General features: G+C 38.1%; 2 protein-coding genes across 4 annotated transcripts in view; both read right to left on the bottom strand.

The window, feature by feature from the left end:
- Positions 1-14026, bottom strand: part of LOC124167842 — a 31340-nt gene extending 17314 nt beyond the window's left edge. For 2 of the 3 annotated variants that reach the window (XR_006866773.1, XM_046545883.1), the window contains exon 1: positions 13892-14026. The gene's annotated coding sequence lies outside the window, so the exon portion shown is untranslated. The remainder of the gene's footprint in view (positions 1-13891) is intronic. The other variant, XM_046545884.1, reaches the window with a different exon arrangement.
- Positions 14027-15283: 1257 nt separating this feature from the next.
- LOC124168419 (dynein axonemal assembly factor 4-like) lies at positions 15284-21338 on the bottom strand. Its single transcript, XM_046546640.1, has 7 exons — positions 21036-21338; positions 20716-20947; positions 18614-18769; positions 18064-18266; positions 16774-16874; positions 16469-16622; positions 15284-15645 (listed from the first exon to the last, which is right to left on the bottom strand). The coding sequence occupies exons 1-7, from the start codon at positions 21156-21158 to the stop codon at positions 15373-15375; spliced, it is 1242 nt and encodes a 413-aa protein (XP_046402596.1). The 5' UTR covers positions 21159-21338; the 3' UTR covers positions 15284-15372.
- Between the last annotated feature and the right edge of the window lie 133 nt (positions 21339-21471).

Raw genomic sequence — 21471 nt, 5'->3', positions numbered from 1 at the left:
CGACGCTGTAGTTTACAGAGAAATCCGTTCCAGCAAAGATATAGATGAACTAACGAATGAACTTGCTGCTAACCAAGCTTGGTGCGATGCTTGGCAGTTAGAATTAAATTTGGAAAAATGCGTCGTAATGAATTTCTGGAAGAAGAATAACTCCCTACAGCGTAACTATATCATTCGGGGCACCCAGTTAAAGGCAGTTGAATCCGTGAAATATCTAGGGGTTATACTCAATAATGATCTATCGTGGAATAAACATATTCGAGAAATAACCGGTCAAGCTAATCGTAAAATGGGTTTTGTTAAAAGAATATTAGGAAAGTGCGACGACAAAGTGAGAGAAATTAGCTACTTTTCCCTCGTTAGGCCACATCTGAAATACGCTGCCAGTGTTTGGGACCCTCATGAGAAGGGCTTAATAACAGAGTTAGAACGCGTGCAAAGAAGAGCTGCCAGGTATGTGAAAGGTCGTTACGATAGTCTTGTTAGTGTAACTGACCTCTTAGATAAACTCGGAGGGGAATCTCTGTCGGACCGTAGATTGAAAAATAGACTAAACCTTTTAGATAAATTCAAGAGCAGTGTCTTTTCTGACGAAGTTAACCATATCTTGCGGACGCCAACGTACTACGGAAGATCAGATAATATAAATAAAATAAGAGAGATAGATTGCAGAACAGACAGATTCCGAATGTCATTTATTCCACGATCAATAAGAGATTATAACGGCAGCAATATAACTCGTAAATAGATTGCATGACTTGTAGTGTAGCCTACTAATCTATGTAAAACTTAATGCATGTTTCTAAATTTCTATTCTATATTCTATTTCTAACAGCATATAGTAGTATAGTTTGTTATTATACGGGACGTTTTTTGGATGGTGTGGTGTGCATGTGGGAGTCCAAATGCATGCTGCATGCTGGTGATTGATCACCCCCTGCCAAACACCCTAGAGGTGGCTCGCAGGGTATTATGTAGATGTAGATGTAAATGCTAGCGAATTTTCCGTTAAGGCCTTTGCCATAGAATGCTTTTAAAATTTCAAGTTGCTTCTGCCTACGATATAAAAAACACGCTTCTTACTCAGTAATCAATCACATATGATTTGATGCAAGGAAAAATATTACCACTTCAATATTAATCACGTGCTAATTTACCGTTAATACGCGGGAAGTGTATCTAAAATGAACCCTCTACTTTGACAAATGAAACATGGTAAAGCTTCCCATCACGTCAAATCGTTCCGCTGTATAGCATGAAGTTATATTTTAAAAGCATATTAGGATCAATGTTAACTACGAAGCAACTCGAAATTAAACTCTAACTCGGGGCTCCAGTATGAAGGCAAAATTCGTATCCGCAACTATTCGCGTTCGCTAATTTACTACAGACATATTCGCTAAGATTATAGACGGATAACACTTGACATAAGTTAATATTTTTGCAGTACCTACCTATGATTACACAAATGGTTATACAAATCGTACCAAGCAGGCAATGCCCTTGTCCCCCTTGTCATTCAAGATGGTGAAGTAGTAGTTATGGCGCTTACACTCGAGACAACTGAAAAATGATGGACAATAATAATATAAATTTAGCATTCCTAGACATCCGCCAAATTTGAGGCTGGTTTCCTTTACGCCAGTCAGTCTTTTTGTGTCTTCAGGCGGATATGTACGTCTGAAATGTCTTCGCATTCCTTCAATTTTATTTGATAGAGTAACGATTTCACGGCGTGTAGTCTTCGAGCCTTCTTGGCTTCGTAAGGAAGCCTAACTGAGGCTCATGACAAGGCGAGTCCTAATTTTACTGAAAGTTTTACTTTTATATACAAGTCCATATAAAAATTGCGATTGGAACAAAATGAACTAAACTTGGAATCGAACCTTGGACCTTGTAATGGTCGCCTCAAAACTATACCGAAAAATGGGAAGCTTAAATCTCAGTAACTTGATCATCGCTGAAAATTACGGATGTTGAAGCATATCGTTCATGAAGCAAAGTAAAAGTACATTTCTCATGCGCACATCGTCAAACTACAATAAGAAATTACCTAAATAGGCAGTGAGATTAAAAATGATATAATCAAAATTCAAAAATGCGTTAAAATATGTATACGGTTACCAATAAAGTGACGTATTATCACTGCCACTATCAGATGAAAATAAAAATATTTTCACAATCTTTTTGGACAATCTAAATGAACCTGGAGCTATCCCAAATCTTCCATGACGTTTCGGCTGCAAATATTGGAGCAGTTTTTCAGAAGCCGAAGAATAATGGACGATAATTTCCTAAGAAGAGTAGGAGAGAAGAAAAGCCTCATGGAAACCTTAACAAGAAGACGGAACAACCTTATAGGCCACATCTTGAGACATGATGGCCTGATGAAGACAATCGTCGAGGGACAAGTGCATGACAAGAACGGAAAAGGAAGACCTCGAACAAAATATATGGAACAAGTAAAGAAAGAAGTAAAAGAGAAGAAATAGTAGGTGTGAAAAGATTAGCTGATAGGAGAACTGAGTGGAGAGCTGCGTCAAACCAATCCTAGGATTGTTGACCTATGATGACGAATTACCAATAATTGAAAATACCAGCCCATTCCTATTCCCACCTCATCAATGTTATGATTTTTCCTTACTAGTACACATCGCCTCCGTTCGGTATTTTTCGTGACACATTAGTTGCTAAAAGCATACGCAATCAACTTGAAATGTTCAGAATGTTTAGTTATGACCCTTTTCAAAATTTGCATGTACCTGCCATTTGAAAAATTTACGACAGTTCTTCCCATAAAGTACACTATTTTTATATTTGAGATGCATGCATATGTCAACACGGGTTTACCCTGAATGTGTTGAAAATTCCAAGATTATAGAATAAATTTTACACAAATTATGCGTCACGAAAAAGATACAAAATACGACGAGACGAGCGATAGTCAAGTGTCCTCTTCACAGATCCGCTGGTATTTTTTTCACGTGAAAGTAAAGCTGCATTTCAGGATAGCTGCACAAGCTCACGTCGCAGAGGAGAGAGAGGGAGAGAGAGAGGACAAAAAATCTCACCTTGCAGACCTTGGAATCCTTTCAACCTTAAAATCACTCTTCCTCTTTCACGTAGCGAGGAATAAGGCAACTTCGACAATGAGGATTTGGAACAAACATAAAACATTCTTCAATAAAATTTACTATCATTTCTGATATGAAATAAACCCGCACGTGTAAAGTGATTTCGGGTTGTATTATTGCAACATACACCGACCCTGAGAATCTTGAGTTTGTTGTATACTGTTATGTGATAAAAATATGTATGATGTAATATGTGAAAAAATTTCCTCTTTATTTCTTAAAATATTAGGTAAAATTCATGATTAAAATCGTGGTTGAAAATAGCACGTCGTCCTATCGATTAAATTCATTTATTTATCACAGACATGAACAGACACCAACTCGAAATTAGGTTTCCAGTGCCTATTCCCTAGATGTTCCAGATGCTAGTTTAACTCTGCAATGCCACAAAAAATATATTTCGTAACTCGTACATGTATGTAATCCATATCGTATTTATCCTTTTAGTTCCTTACAAGGTTTCCAATAAGATGACTCGGGCACTTCCAAAGATCTGATCAAACCCTTACCCCATGTTTTGTTAGGGCTTCCTTATAGGTGAATCAATCATTCTAAGCTATCTTAATCTATCCTCAATGTAACCTCATTCCACTCACCGTATATCTATTTAACTTAATTGAGCAAGTTATCTTTCTGCACAAAATGAACTTGCCTTATAACCTGTGAAGCGCATCCGTACAGCAGCACCACTTATAATTAAGGAGATACCATTGATAGTAATTTTAACGATATAGCATAATGTGTTTGGTAACTTTAACAAGGGAAATATATAGAATCCTTGCACGAAATATCATAAAATGCAATAAAGAGCTGTGGTTGGTAGCAACGCATATTTCCACATTTTACATGCACCATGAGTTTCGGGTACAACGGCCTAATTGTGTCGTATTCATTTATAATTAACTCCATGATTATAAATCTGTTTTTACTTATTAATCAATTTTATAAAACCAAATAAATGGAGAGAGAAGAAAAAGTTTTTAGAAATAAAAGCGGACTAGCCAGCAGTTTACCATTGTGGAATCACCTACAAGAGCATTTAAATGTGATAATTCCGAAGATAAAAAGTCAACTGGACCTCAAAGATCTGGACAGATAGTTTCTCGCCAATGGTATTCTTCCACTCACACCACAAAGAAACAAGTTGCTATAAAGTTAATTCAGATTCCCTGATGCTGGAAATTAATTTAGTCGTGTTTTCCCGCAGTTAGGTTTTTATTATCTTTTTCACTACTATTTTACCCAATGTCTCCCATTGCCAGCGCCTGTAATTCATTGCACGAATACCAATTGTGTAGGGTTAAAATGTACCACCCTGCACGAAAAAGAGCAGAGAACAATGAATGGTAGTGGGATGTAAAATGTTAAACTTTAGTTATATTATATTATAAATTATATTATATATTATAGGCGCCAAATTTTCAAATGCAATTAAATAACTATAAAAATATGCGAATACTTTCTTAAAAAGCGACGGATGTTTAAATTGAGATTTAAAAGGGTACAGAAGATGTAGTAATATGAACTACAATCATCGCAAATTAATGCCGGCAAAAAATTGCTAAAATTATTCTTGACACGTCAGATGAGAGTAAACATCGCGAAACGAAGGGCAGCAAAATGTAAGTACAAAACTTTAGCAGGGGACGAACAAACACTCAAACTTCATTGAAATACACATATGAAGGATGATGATACGCATAAAACCTGTGGATAAAATAATAAAAAAACGGGTGAAAACGAGATAGGTATCAAAATTAATTACAATTTCTACTGAAGTGTAATAAATTATATCGGTTTCCGACGAATGATGAAGATTAAAATGACGGTTGTAACTAAGGCAAGTTTCACAAATGAGAAAAATGAGAGAATCGAGATGCATAAGAGTGGCGATTTTTCTGGAAGAGATCGCCTCGTATTCTTTATTGACAAAAAAATTCAATTTGCATGGAAACACGGCTGGAAAATCCTTGCGTCGTACTTGAACCTGAAAGCCCAGTCCAAGATCCGATACAGAGATACCCCGGGTACTCGACGATAAAAGTCGATGCGTTGCTCATCGGTGCATTCTGATCCCTTTGATAGATAGAGAATCGTGACCTTCTATTCAATTGAAGAGTCAATTTTCGCTGCGTTAACGGTCATCGCAGATTTCATTTAATATCCAAGAAGCATTCTCTATGACGCGGTAAGTGTCAGCTTAACTGCATCATTATCACTCACCGCCACTAAATCGGTTCACACGCCTATTCAGAGGAAGGACAGTTGATAATGTCCTTCTGATGTCCAACGCAATGATCCTGACGGTCTTGACACCGAAACGAATATTTCAGTCGAACAAAGATCGCAGGGATGTGAGAGGGAGCTCTGAGACTTCAAAAAAGATGAGACAGGGATTCTAAGATAAGGTCGAATCTCATCGATTCCTTTGGATTTAAAGTCTATCAAACGGGAATATGATGCTCAGATATATTGTCTGTGCCATAGGGAGGGGCTAGGCAGGAAGGGTGGAGAGAAACCTGACGTTATTATTTGCCTCATCTGAGCGAAAGGTGCCTAGGAGACGACAGTTTTACACTCCCACCCGACGGACGGAGTGTTTTCTTAGAAGTCCCCAGCAGAAAGCTCTCAAGCAGGCCAGTATCTATTGCATCTTTGCCACTGACAGGAATTGAATCCGGGCCCACGGGACAGGAGACCAAAACTCCAAACACCACATCAACCAAAACTCCTCAGGATTCAGCTCTTAAATCTAAGCCCACAGATCAGTGTAACTCCTTCAAATTCACTTGATCAAGGGACAGATGCTTGACGAGGAATAAAAAATACTTAATCACATGAAAATTCTGTTTCATTTCGATTTCAACTATGTGTGTGCTTCGACCCCATGGTGGAGGGGCTCAGCCCCACCCATCGATCCGCTACTGACGTCACGGTATCTTACCCTAGCAAAGAATATTCTTGGAAGATTCAAAACGACATAAACCCGTCGGTTTCATTACAGTGTGCAAGAACCCTAGAAGTTTCATGTGAAGTTCATGACAGTGTGTTTCAAACCCCCTCGCCAGACGCATCGGTGTACTTCCGCCACGCCGAACAGAATTAGCAATTACCCATTGTCACTTCACCAAAGGGGAATCTCTTCAAGGTAACGTAGATCGCATTCAGTTATCCGTGGACCTTGCCCCTCATAAATGGTGGAGAGCGTAGTATTATCTATTGATTCACAAACGGCTTTCGCTATATAAAGAGAAAAACTGAGCCCGTCGCTGACTTTTCCCTAACATAGAGCAAATGTTCTATATGACAGGGTAACCGAAGAAAATGAGGTGGTCCCCCACCCTGAAGCTGAAATTTTCACCCGGTAGTGAACTGTTCGGGATTGAGCTTTACCCTGACCTAACCAACCTTTGGGATGTCGCACTGCGTGACTTTCCAAATAAAATAAATATGAAATACGGCCGATACGGCTTAACATATTTAGGGAATGCGTAAGTTCCTTTATATTATGAGGGCGCGAATTTAATTCCCCATAGGAATATGTAAGAACATTCTCCATATCTCCCCAGCTTTAAATAAGCTACAAATCACAATTGTAAGCCAATTTCAGGTTTCGATAACATCACTGCAGTCACAAAACGAGAATTAATAATAATGAAAAAGTTTTACTTGAAGGAGCGGAGATTCTACTTAAGTTTGAGCGATTAGTTTTGCATCAAACAATAATTCTAACGTTCAACTTTTCTCCGATGCAACGCAGCTCTGATTCATTTCTCTGTCTGCATTGAAAACCTAAAAAGTATAAGTAAATAACTCAATTGTTTAGGTAACTCAAAAAATGAAAACTTATAATAAGTAATTTAAGTATACCGAGACTAGCCACGGTGATATCTTTACTGAGTCACCCGCAATTCGCAAATTGTGCGAAAAATCCACAGAGAAAAAGATCATCCGCCTTGACCAGGACTCTGGTCATGCAACGGACTTACAACGAGGCCCGATGTTAAAAGAACACACGTAGTCAGGCCAGTTACCTAAACATAAACGGACGGAGTGCAGTACCTCAAGTGCCCTCCACTCAGCATCCAAGTAAGGGTCAGAGAATCTCCAGAAAATCTTTCCCATCGTCGAGATTTAAACACAATCCAATGGGGTGGGAAGCCACCACGCCAACCCGATCCCCAGTAATAATTATGTTAACCTTCAGGCATATCAGTCAACAATATCAGTAAAATTGGATATTGCTATATTTCCACTGAATTTTATTTTGACACAATGCGTTTCGTTGTTACAAAGAACATAATCAAGTGTTTGTAACAACGAAACGCGTAATGTCAAAATAAAACCAGTGGAAACATTGAAATGTCCAATTTTACTAATATTTAGAACTTCCACCACATCGTGCCTCACATCATCATACAAGATAAGTCAACAATAGCCGCACAAAGGATATTTTAATGACACATGTCTTCGCATTGATCGCGGACAACACTACACTTTTCCGATTACGACAGGCTGGCAGAGTTTATTTATTTTTTATTCCTGTATCACCCAAAACAGCACCAAAGGCCTTTACATCGTTTTTTTACCAAAAAATTAAACGTGCACGAACATCCATGTTCTGGATGGGGGCAACCTACCCAGGTGGAACTCGAACCCGCGACCTCTTCTGTGGCAGTCAAGGACTTTACCCCGCCGCCACCGAGACCAGCTGAAAGCCAGGCCAGCCAGTTTAAATGAATTATTAGCACTTAGCAATTAGCAATTATATAGTCCCTTTCAGTAAAACAAATTGCTTCCTCTCATTAAGAGAAAATTGCTTCCGGAAAAGAAAGCAACAGTACACCCATCCCCAGAATTCTGATCTTTAAGATATTAAGAGAGGACATAGAAGGCCGAGAGCGGAAACTCAGTCCAAGAATTTTTAATGACAGCGCAGTTCCCACTAAATTCGAGATCAATGTGATGTCGGGTACATTGGGGTGGACTTCATCGACGCTAGAATGAATACAGAAACTTCATATGAATAAAATCGGGCTCTACCGACGAATTTTAATGATTTTACACCAATTTAACACTCCCATAGCTCACGGGATACTCCAATATCTCATCGCTCACCCTCTTTCTTGTAAATTGTGACGAGTGCAAGACACTATTTACGTCGAAAAAATGGATAGAGGCTATAATAGTCATCAAAATGACTAGCTTATAATCCATTCCATTTTTGCGTATCTACTCAGTACATTCAAGCACTAATCCAATACCTTAATTAGCCCTTGACGGCTTGCAGTAAGTCTTTTCGCTACAGTTTTAGCCAGTTAATAACCTCATTGACAACGGAATAATTTTAAAAATACAACTCACTATGGAAAGAATCGAGTAGGTACAGATGACAAACATCGAATGAAGTTCTTTCACATAGATTCACGCTGAATCCAAACAGCAACGAATCAGTTATGGCTAATAAATACTCAACAAATTAGCCGCGATACGCTACGTACTGCCTGCAAACGAGGCAACAAGTAAATACTTACATATTTCAACGCATTCGCCGGCACGAACATAATGATTTCATTCTAGCTTTACTTACCTAACATAATTTTTTCATGAGGAAATCCAAATAATTTTTTGATGGCCTAACTGATGAAAAGCATGGATGGCAATAAGACGGGACTGTCCAGCGGCTGCTCCAAGAGTCTGAAGATATGTTCAAAATATCACCTGTTAGTTTGACGGGCATTTTCGAGTTGCATGTATATAGGCTTAACTTCGAGCTAAAGTGGTGGGAAAACAAACCAAGCGGCAAATTTTAAGAGCATGGGATATGAGATGGAATTAACATACGACCAGCTGTAAGAGGAAATGATGGACCCGAGACTACCTCGAAAAAGCGATGTCTTTGGACCTCAATGTTGGCCATCGCCCCTTCCTAACATTTTCGGATGTTGGCAAATATTGAGGAACCGCTGGAAAAAAAATCCTTGAAGAATTAATTGATTAAATATAGTGTTCGCAGAGTATATACTCTGCGAAAACCAAGCGAGGTCATTAGGTTCTCTGTGAAGACAGGGCTATTACACAATATTGCATTTAATTAAAAAAACTGTTAAATATGTCAATAAAATTCAGAAAATATTTTGGAAAAGTACATATATTTGATATAATACACAAATTTCTCCTACGCAGAGAAGCCTAATATGGTTGCGTGAGTACGTAACCATTAATTCCACGAAGAAAAAAGCCTCCTCATAAAGCTAAAGGTGTGCAAACCACAAATATCGGAAGAGCTCCCAACAATGCCTAGAGGAATCAGACTTGGGAAATAGTGAGATCATACCGACGATAGCGAATGAGTATCATCTGCAGGACATATTCACCGGACGACCTTGCACGTGGGTAACACGCAGTGGACGTGTGATTCGCTGCGACACGAAAACACTTCGTGCACTGGTCCTGAAAGAGACGTGGGCTAAGAGGGTTGAGGGAGTCACAACATATATTGTCTTGCTGCCCCCTACCCAACGAGAACAATCTATGGATACATATCATAAGTAGAACTATTAAGCGCGAAAGCTACAAGAATAAAAGCGTTGAATTTTCTTTCCCCGTGCATTTCCCCATTGGAAAGCGAGAACTTTCGTTCTTGAAAGCCTCTTGTGGGGAAGGGTCACGATCTCCATTAAGTTCCCATGAATCTGCGGCGGAATTCACAACACAGCAGGGGATAATTCCTACCAATTGCATCAAAGGTAGAATTCGCCAGAAAAAAGTCATATGACTTAACGGGAATACGAACCCGCATCTCCCAAATGCCAGTTAGGTATGTTACCATGTGCCGCCAGCAAGCAGTTTTCCTCCACGGCGAATTTCAGACTGAGTTATCCGAGCAAAATGACTAAGCCAAATTATTTTTTCGTGGAGAATTCGATCAGCTCCGTCGCGACGCGTCGCCAGGAATATGCTTCGGGGGTGCCTGGGTGGTGTACGGGTTGCCTGTACTGATGCTATGCGTCAACTCGCACGCATCGGAAAACAATATATTTCATTTCACCAGCTAAATATTTCGTTTTCATTATGCTGAAAGCTTCGCTTCGGCAGACTTTATTAAATGCAACTATAACGAAAAGGAGAGCCCCTGAGCTAGTGGTTCCGTAGATGTATCGTGGGTAGCCGCCAGAAGCGAAAAAATTTAGGACTGAAGCCTCCTAAGTACCACCCCCACTGAATACGTGCCTACCATCGATGTGCCCCGTGCGAGTGACTCCGTATAAAGTTGCTTTTTGCATGTCTCTTGCTATTCCCAAGAGAATCCGAACCAATAGCGTTGAAAATATACACATTGGCACCGCAAGTAGATAGCACTTCTTTACCTACTGTCGCGAGTAATTTCGCACAACTGGCATACTCTTTAGGGGATCTTTATAAAATTTCCTATCGATGTAGAGCGCTGTGAAATTATCACTAACGAATACCTAACGTAAGGACTAGATACATTAGCTGTACGAAATGTAATGATTAATTGACGAATTCAGTCTTCTCTGGTCCGAGACAGTTTCATCGATCATATTCCCCAGGAAAATCTGAAGTTATTTCGGCTGCTCTAATCTAAAGGTCACAGCAAGAATGCTTAAGTTATCTCAAACCCGTTACCACCAAATACAACTAATATAAAAACTGTTTCGCACACATTCGAATATAATATTACCTGGTTGAAGACATAACAAAGTAAAATTGAATCAATTTCATTATGACTTGCTGTTTTTCCACCATCAGCCCCTGATCTACCTTTTTCTCCAAATTCTACCGCTCACACACACTTCGGTGACACGAAACCCCCACCACCTACCGCGTCTTATGGATCACTGAGTAATGAATATAACGGTATTAAGGCCGATTATATTGTATATTATATCACGTGTAAGCGATTTTTGACAATTATGTTTGTTACAGCCAATTCTTAAGAGTTTGATTTCAAGACCTTCTTAAATAAAATATTATCTATAATAGTGAACGATCTAAATTCTTCATGTCATCAATAAGGGAAATTACCAATTATAGTGAAAATTCGGCAGTACAAAATATTTGTGTAACATATTACAAGTATTTCAACGAACTGGAGTTATACAAAAGGAAATACTGCTTTTAAACGAAGAAACGAATCAGTTTGTGAAGTGATTTAGATTGATTTTTGTGTTTTTCGCGACTGTGACCGATTTAGTTACTATTTTCAGTATTTGTGATCTTGACTGTTATTATTTATGGCTCTGACCAGTTTTTGATTGTTCACCCTATAATTATGTATAGGTATTTTGGGCGATAATTAAACACAATAAATAAATTAAGGCCTAACCAACAGTAGAGGGTCGAGGACTTCAAACTCCAATCCCCTTATCAGTGGCTTAGCCAGGAATTTCGTTCGGGGGGGGGGGGGGTCCAAAAGCAGCGGGAAATTTTTCAAAAAAACAGGTTACTAACTAGAGGGTTTCAACTAATTTGAACACTTTTCTTAATCGAAAAAACTTAATTTGTTAAAGAAATATTTGGTATTTTTAATATTTCGTTTTCTTTTATGAAGGAAAATAATTGTGCTTTTATATTTCGGGGGGATCCGGACCCCCGGGATAAGAACGCCCTCTCATGCACCTCCTCAAAACGAAGCCCCCTAAATAAATGTCTCCTCAACGCACTGATTACGGTATCTAATGTATCTCGCGGTTAAAAGCAGAGAAACGCAGTAATTGGTATCGATCGTAATGACGGAAGTATATCATTGGCCTAATAGCTCTTCAAGTTTTCTTCCGCAAAACATCTGGGAGGGCTCAAGGAACTCGGAGGGTGCAAGTAGAAAGTAAGAAATCGCCCTACTTTCCGGTAGTTGATCTGCAAAGCGCTTGCGGACGTTCAAACTCAGTGCGGAAGTTCATGGACGTTAATACCAAAATGACTGCTGTGGAGCGTTTGTATTGCACCTATGGATATTTATCTCATGGACACACACGTATGGATATTTATTTCATTTTCGTCAACCAATGAAGAAGCCGGAACACAATGAATGGAAACTGCACAAACAGGAGCGTATTTTTAGCGCATAATTTGTCTACCGCCCGCCGCAGTATTTCATCTATAGCGGTATTTCCTACGCATGTACTAGTGCCATCACACCTCCTTAATTTCCTTTAACTTCTTATTTATTTGAAATATAAAAAATTGCTTATTGTCCTTGTTTAAAATTCTTAAAAATAACATTACGTATTAACCAGTGGGTTTTTTTGGGAAAAATATTCAAGGAGAAAGTGAATGGGAAGTACGAGAAAAATATAAAAAAACGTCCTCCAGCGCACACTGCCCTATGCACCAGTCAGCTCACTTTTTTCACATGCCGAATCCTCTCAAGCTCAATTGTAAAAGTATTCCCTCGAAAACTCAAAGCATGTTCTAAAAATATGCGAGCAAAACTTGAAAATATGATCCGCAAAGATTATTTGACCGCAACTAAAACGACGGTAGATTACTAATAATTAACTCAGCCTATTCACTGTTAGTGAGAAGAAAAAATAATATATATCAAGCAAAAGAAATAAAACCGGTAGAGGTATGATGATTCTACCGACAGAAATCCTACACTCGAAAGATAACAGGACGAGGAATGTTTAACATTAAAACAAGAAATTCTCTCAGCAAGGTTGAAAAGATAAATTTCCTGACAATTTGCCCGCAAATTTCCCGAAGACAACCTAGCAACAACTTTTTGGTAGAGCCATGAGCTGTCTTCGAAAATCACCTCATCATCTGACTAACTTTGAGCCAGTAGCAAGTCAGCATGGCAACCACACCATACCCGGCAGTTGTGATCTCATTCGAATTCTTGGGGTAGGAACGGTCGCGGTTTGCAAAAATAACCATCACAACATGCACAAAAGGAATAAATCTTGAGGTCACTACATTGCACAGTTCATTTAAACCAAATAAAAAATACAGCATTTAGTCTACAGTCGCTTCATGCCAAAATCTTACATGAAAACAACAAAAAAAAGAATTATCACTTCCAATATTCGCGAGCACAGTTGCTGATCACTAAAAAACAAAATAATGACTAAAAATCTCCAAAATTTAACTTAACGTCTTTTTGTTCTATGAAATAGGTTGCCATGGGCTCACTCAATTAATTACGGCCTGGCAACGACATAAGTGGACATGAAGTTCTCAGAAGACTGTACAAGACGACTGAATGCCGGTCGACTTTTCATGGCATCGTATAGTTTTTCCAACCGAAATGCAAAAGGCGAAATAATGTTAATGCACAGATATGTCCACTGAAAATATGTTCACAGATACCTGAATATTCTCGGGTCCTTTCGTCAGTTTACCTTACATGATTCACTCTTGGGACCGAAATGGCCCTTGTGAAGTTTAGAATGAAAAGCAATGTAAAGCTGACTCCACAGAAATTCATTCACTCGTGTAACATACGATTTCCAACCCCAAACGTAAAAATTCGCTCGCAAACTCTTCAAATCCAGCTGGATCTAATTCATTAGATATAAAATTTAATCGTCGTTCGCATAAACAATTTACAGATTGAAGAACACCGGAAAAGCTTTTTAAAAGGATAACAGCTGAATTTCATTAAAGGTGAAAGCAATCATCAACATTAGAGTAAAAAGTGTCTGAAGTTTACCGTAAGAGATGCCGGATATTAGTCGAACGATTCTTGACGGTAAATGGAATATTTGGGAACAATCATAAATAGTACTCACACTCGGAGAATATAAGAACTGGAGAAACAAGGTGAGAGCACCACATGAAGCCCCAGTACCTGCTAGTGATTAAATGATTCCTAAATAGTTTTCACTCCCGAGCACTGACTTGCGCCATGACAGTCAAACCGAGAGCACCTACGACGCGAATTTCAAGCGAAATTTTTCATAAACAAGAGAATATCGGAATTCCGATGGCGTATCACGGTTTCGGCGGCTAAATAAGAAGGAAGAGACTAGGAATAGAGAATAGATATATTTCTTTACTCCTCGGTGAGACACTGCTGGAAAAAGTTGGGAATACGGTTAATACTCCCTTCATTATTGCTGTTTTTGGAACGTACGACGACGTTTCCCCATCCCTTGCTTGTATTTTCCGTTGCTTTATAATATTCCTCCTCGAAACATCTCTCCCTCATCACGCTTACTATCCCTTCGTTGTTGCTCTTCCTTGTTCGTTTCTGTTTCCTGGCTGTGTTCCAGCTCTGGAGATCATATTTTTTAATTTCATCCTTTAGATTTCGCTGTGCCATCCAATTTTTTTCTCTTATTTTTTCAACTATTTTTAGTGTTAAGTCATTACTTCTCTGATTCTGTCATTGAAGAATAGGGTGGTTTCCTAATACTTTTTTAATACCTAAATCGAAATATTATTACTCCTGGAGTACGTATTCCACACTTTTAGATTTTTAAATGACGATATCTATTTTTCGCGATAAAATGAAAAGTGAAAATTTTCAAGCGCGCAAAAACGCGACGGCTAAGTATGAATGCAAGGAAAAGCCCGTGTGACGTCATTCTGGCTCCCGCTCACGCCGCGTGAGGTGACCTTGGGGCGAGGATATGTGCGCCACTCTTTAGTATTTTTCCTCCTATCATAGTCCGCCTTCAATTTTTTACACTTCTATTTCAAAAATATATGTCACTTGCTTTATATTTATTCCCCAATGATTTTTCTGGGAATTTTGGGCAAAAAGAGGGTGACTCCAGAGAATTTTTTTTCCATTTTCTGTTTAAAAGCGTCCACATCGATGAAGTGTCCTGATAAAATTTTTCTATGCGGTAAGTGAAATGATATCAAACAACCACGGTGATTTGTGGTTTGAAAATTAGTGAAGTGCCTGTAGTCAAAGTCGTGCATGTCTTAATGAAATCACAATCACTTTTATGGCTAAAGTTAGTAGCTATCAAACTTTATTCATATAATAAAAAGTAATGGCATTTTATCAAAAAAAATCTTATATTTATTGACTATGAACATGACCACATATGCACCTATAATAGTACAGTTAGAAAATGACTATTAGATTTGTTAGTTCAATTAATTTTTTAAATGGAAAATATATTATAGAATTAAAAAGTGAAATCAGTAGTGGGGTATTTTTGGCGATGGAATAGATGCCTACATAAATAGTTGTAGTACGACACTTGCATTAAGCAAAAAGTAGTAAATACTGGTGTGCTGAATGATGAATACCATTTCATGTGTCAACTAAATATATATTTTCATCATCAGCTTCTTCGTCGTCACTGAAATCTTCTATTTTCTTCGTTATGGTCTCAATGTCCTTCTCAAGGGATAACAGATCCCTGTTTTCCTTATCATGATGTTTTAGTAAGTCTCGGGCAGCACAAAGTTCTATCAAACCCTTGTCAAGAAGACCTAATTTCCAAAATGCTGCTCCCCTCTTCGAGTGACATCGTGCTCTTGCAAGAGCATTGCTTGGAGTATGAGGTGTGATCAATTCCAATGCCTGAAATCCATTCATACTTTGTATCACTAATTTTCCAAGTAAGAAACTTTTTAGCATGCTAAAATTATTTTATTGACTAAAAGAAATGTTTTGGGGAGAAGGAAATGAAAGGATGGTAATATTATCAGCGGAAACAATTTTCCAAATAGCCCCAGCCCATAAATTCATGCAATTATTCATTTTTTCATGCATCTGAGGCAGAACCTTGATTGCCAATTGCATAAATGACTTTTCATCAAATTATCAGTCTATACTTCTCTAGCCAGTCTTCCCAAACATGCTTCCTTTGCTACCCTCTCCATTCAGCTTAACTATTTTGTCTGTGGAATGGGTGAAAAAGATAGAGGAAAGTCATTGCACAGAAGCCAATGTAAAAATTCAGGATTAAATTATCATCATTAGATTTTCTGCTCCTTTTCATTATTTCTCTGGCTTTACCCTCCAGTAGGATGAATAATCTCTACCAGTGGCGTAAATATGGGGGGGGGGGAGGGATGAGGGGATAGATCCCCCTAACCCCCCAAAAGCCTCAGAGAAATAAAAAAAAATTATTAAAACTATTGTCTAGTTTTGGCATATAATAACTGTATCTGCTTAAAGTTAAATTTTAAGAACCAAAATGATGTAAAATGCATTTTCAGGCATGTCATTTTTCAAAATATTTTTCCTGGATGTTGCCTATCCCCACCCTAAGCCCCTTCATCCCCCAAAGCCTATTCCTAGTTACACCACTGAACATAATTACTCTCCAATCTCACTTCCTTCTTTGAAGTAGTTCATAGTTATAGAGAAAGAGGAAGGAATATGAGGATGATCTAGATACCATTGAAGCATCTTCAGCAGCTTTGAAGAAGTTACCCAATGCTATATGAGCTGCTGCTCTATTGGAATATAGAGCTGACATTTGCCCACTTAGCTTGATTCCATGAGTATATGCAGCTATTGCTCCATGGTAATTTCCAAGTTTGAAGAATAAACTATAAAAATAAAATATGCAAAATTAACCTGGAACATCATAACATGCATTTAAGTCATAAGTTATTACTCTGGGATGTTTTTTAGTCATCAATAGCTCTTCTCATCCTTTAAAAATAAAATGGAAGCAGAATTCATGGTAGTGATACTTACTCTCCTTTTTCTTTCAGCCACATAGGGTCTTTTTCTTCCAATGAAAGATCTTTGTCATCAAAGCCTGCCAATCGTCTGGCTTCAGCTTGCTTTCTCAGCCACTGTTAGGAAGTAAAAAATCTACAATCTATATTTAAGTAATTTAACCTTTACAAGAGTAAACACAGCATTTGAAGTGTAGATCTCTCTCCCATGTACATAGATTGTGCAGTTTTAGTAATTTTTATGATAAATAAACAGGGTTGAAATTCCTTAACATGCCTTGTGCAGGAAAAATACTCCACATTTCTGCCCTTTTCATCATATGAGAAATTGCAGTGAAAGTGCTATTGGAAAAAGTTCTCCCTTCATTCAATGAAACTTCTAAAGGGGACATTTGACATACCATGGATTGTTAGTTGGGTAAGCTTCAATCTGTTTGCCAAAGCAGGGTGAACTGACTGAGAATATTAAATGTAAAACAAGGTAAAAGTCAGGGAGAATGATATTTGAGATGAAATTCTTTCTTTCAGAGATTTCAAGGGTTTCTGATTGCACATACATGCATTGTCTTTGGTTGACTCAGTCCCTAAGTGTATTTAAATTTATATATTTAAATAATCAGGATCGGCCCTAGCAGGTGCGGGGCTAGGGGCGAACCTTCAGTGCGGGGCCCTTCACTTAAAATATTACACTCTACACCCCATCTACAAACTCGAGCATTTTGAATCCCTACCACTCTCTGGCTAAGTATGTGTTCCCCTCCCAAATTCAGACTTCGTAATTACGCCGTTATGATACCTTGATTCAAAACTATCGTATATTTTAATTTTGTTTTCACGAACGCGGGGCCCGGGGCAGTCGCCCCGCCCTAAGGCCGGCCCTGTAAATAATTATTATGTACATACCATATTATTGAATATCACAGGGAGTATACTCTCTCAAATAATTATCTATTCTATATACATACTCCATGGCAGATTACGGTGGAATTAGGGGTTGCCCTTCCAAAATTTCTGGAAAAATGGAAACAATGTTAATTTTTAAGGTGGCTCTCCAATGTAAGTTTGTATTTCACTCGCTCAACCAATAATGCTTAAAAATAATTCATTAATGTCTACATACTTATTTTCAATACATATCAGACATCAGCTATATTATCGTTGTGAGGTATTGCATTCAACCGTGGCACCGCAGTAAGTAATGATCCCTCCAAAACTAATACCCTAATGTGCCCCTGTACCACCAACTGTGACTTCTTCTAGGCATTCACAAAGGAAAAAAAATTTTAAATCATTTAAATAGTCAAACCTCTTCCTCTTCAGCTGCCATCGATTCTCTGGAAGGTGTAGGAAAAAATCTCTCCGAAAATTTTACTTGGATTGTTGCAGATTTTCGTGGAGGCGGTATCTCAGAAACTGTCTCCTTTTTCTGCTTATGGTCATCTTTTGGTCTGATTGGTGCATCAATTTGTTTTCTCACATTCTGTTGCTTATTTGTCTCTGTTTTATCCCCTGAAAATTATTTTAAACGAAAAATTTGGGTGGTCATTCTAAATTAGGATGTCATCATTTCCATTTTTTGGCTTGACCAAAAATATCTTTGTCGATGAAATGAAAAATACTATCAATATCTCTGCAACATGGGTGGTAGGCTTACCAAAAAGCAATGCTTTCTAATTATGTATATGTATGTACATAAACCTTTTTTAATAAATTTTTACATAGAATAAGAAAGCTTCACCTTTAATAGCCAAGTAAGAACAGGGAAATGTGATTGATGATACAGTAGAATTGCAGAAGCGTAAAATACATAAATTTGAATTATCTGAATGGCATACTTAGTTATCTGTCTGGTTTACCTGGTTTTCTATTATTTGACCTCTGTTTCATATCTTCAAGCTCACCAGCAAGTTTTTGCCTTTCATTATTTTTCATCTCATCAATTTTTTTACGATTTCGCTCATCTATTGATATCTGTTGACGAACTGCTTGTCGATGTAAAGTGGCTTTCCTTTCTGGAATAAAATATGGAATGAATTTCAAAGAAATACAGAGGCTTTTAATTCCACTTTACCAATAAAAATTTCCCATATTTGTAAATCATTTGAGATGTTGGTGTTGAGAAAGTGAAGTGATAGAGAGGAAATGAAATGATGAAGTGCTAAACATGGTAGACAAGGAGAAGAAACTTCTGGAGGAGATATGAAGGAGAGAGAGTGTTATAATATGTTCACTATAAGTTTGTGGGTGAGCTTTCGTGAGAGCCAAAGCACACTCGGAGGACTTCGCTGATAGGGGGTACTAAGACAGACAGAGGGGTGGTACTAAGAGAGTAGGAGCAAACTTCATGTTGCCAAATGTACATAGTATAAGTCATGGATGGCCACAGGTTGTTTGCGCCTGGTACCGAGACAATATACCTACTTATTATGAAGGTATTGATAATAACCCCTTCACAGAAGCCCAAGACATTGTCAGCTACCACACAGAATGCAGTGCCGTTGGTGGAAGAAGAACGCCCAAGGTTTGGCAACACTGCTCCGCAGGCAGATGCACAATGTAAACATGATTGAGGTCTTAGAGCGACTGAATTTCCGAAGCGCAAGGCCACACCTACTGTCTGCTGATTGGCAAAGAGAAAGTCACGTGTCGAGAAACTTTCCCTCCCCTAACCCCCATTTGCTTTAGCCATACCAGCTCACTCACAAAAATAAAATGAACAGAGTCTATGATGGAGAGAATACTGAGCAAAGGGAACCCTAAAAACCATGTTTAAGGTAAGCGGTAGAGGATGAGAATAGAATTTGGAGATGGAATGAAAAGGAGTAGGCCCTATTATGAGTTAAAAAGGGAAGTCCAATTTGGTAGGAGAGTCCAGCTGGAGCAAATCAAAATCCTCAATGCAAACCTACCAAAACAACTAGATTACCTCCAATAAATAAATATTTCCAATTTTTTTCTACCTCTTGCCCTTCCTTCTACATTCCCTTCCATAGATCCTCCATCACTAGTTACTATGAGGGAGGGAAGGTTTGGCCATGTCGGCTGATTGGCGATCGCTGAGTGGCCACACAATGCTTGCATCTATTGTGAAGCGTATATGAAAAGTGTAATAAAGAAAGACTCAGATAACTTGAGCCTCCGTATTTTTTTAAATATAAAATTCTAATTTGCTTCATTTACAACATTCACAGTGTAAAAAGGTACTTGTAAAATAAAGGAGTCAGAAGGATAAAGAGAAGCTGATACCTGAAAATAGAGGGTGGGAAAAAAAATATCCCTCAGCATGCGTGCAGCCCAATACTCAACAAGTTTTTGAAGCTATGAGTGTCCGAAATTGGCCAAATATTTTTTCAATTCCAATAGCTAGCAGAAAATTTTTATCTATGAATGTTTAAATAATTATTTAACATTTTACAATGAAAAAATTTATTTTTTGAAGCCATAAGCAGAAAAATGGGATCCAAGGCTTCAAAATGATAACGGCGCAGCAGCGACCTCTGCCCCTGGATGTGCGATATCCTCGTTGCACTAGAGCATGGCGGGATGCCCGTTTTTTATTGGCCGGCACCCATGGCATTGTTTCCGCCCGAATCTCCCCTTAAAAATGTTATACTGAAATCTTTCAGCGTTATTTTTCGAGTAAATTGGATCTCCTAGCCATATTTTGAACTACATCAAGGGCGTAAATATTGTTAAAGAGTAACGTCGAAGGCAATGTGATGGGATGAGTGACCAAAAACATTTGAACTACTGCGCTGGCAGAGACATTAAGCGATATTTCTTGCCTGTATTACCAAACGGCAATTTTTAGAACAAAGCGTCCAATATTATGATTGCTACGCCATTATTTAAAAATATCGCATTATGCAAAATTGTAGATATATGATAACAAAACTACAATACAATTTTCATTAATCGAATGATATTCTTACAAATGCAATGTCGAATATTTACTTACCTGACTTTTCATTCGACAGTCGCTCATATTTTGTTGCGATGTCTTTCAAAATTATTTCTCTTTGTTCTCTTTTTTCGATTTTGGTGAGATCTTTTTCCAGTAAATCCCAGACCTCTTCATTTGCTTTGACCAAAGTAAATATTAATTCATCTTCGCCCTTAATACATGAACTTTCTAATTCATTGATTTCTTTTACTAAAAATAATTCGAAAATGTATGGCGGGTAACTGGCCTGAAAGAGAATCCCCATTTATAAATATCTTATTAATAATGCCTTCCACGACACGAGTTAATAGCCATTGCTAACAATAAATATTTACTTTTATGTAGCAAGAGGACGATATGAAATCCACATTTTTCGCAAGATCCTTTTTACATGGCACTCGGATGATAATAGTCGAATCAGTTTGTCTCCAGGAAAAGTCTTTCATAATAATGGGCATATTTATCACTTATCAGATAATATTATACGGCGATGAAAATACCAGAGTGAAATAAAACGTTTCCTAGGAGTCACGTAAAACAGATCCCACTCATAAATCGATTAAAAGTTAAATAGTTGATAATCAGACTGATGGAGGAGTTTATACCTCACACGGCACTGAAAAACCCACCTCCCGAAAAGGGCGCCCACTTAAATGACTTACGAAAAACACGCCGTTTCCAATAGATACGGCGGGAAAACGAACACATTAAAACGATATCTATGAGAGCAAATTTTAACGACCTTGAAAGCGAACAACTTTGATAATAAGA

This window comes from Ischnura elegans, chromosome 11 (genome assembly GCF_921293095.1).
Source record: "Ischnura elegans chromosome 11, ioIscEleg1.1, whole genome shotgun sequence".
Lineage (NCBI taxonomy): Eukaryota > Metazoa > Arthropoda > Insecta > Odonata > Coenagrionidae > Ischnura > Ischnura elegans.
The sequence above is the reverse complement of the archived record's forward strand: the minus strand, read 5'-3'. Positions and strand labels throughout refer to the sequence as shown.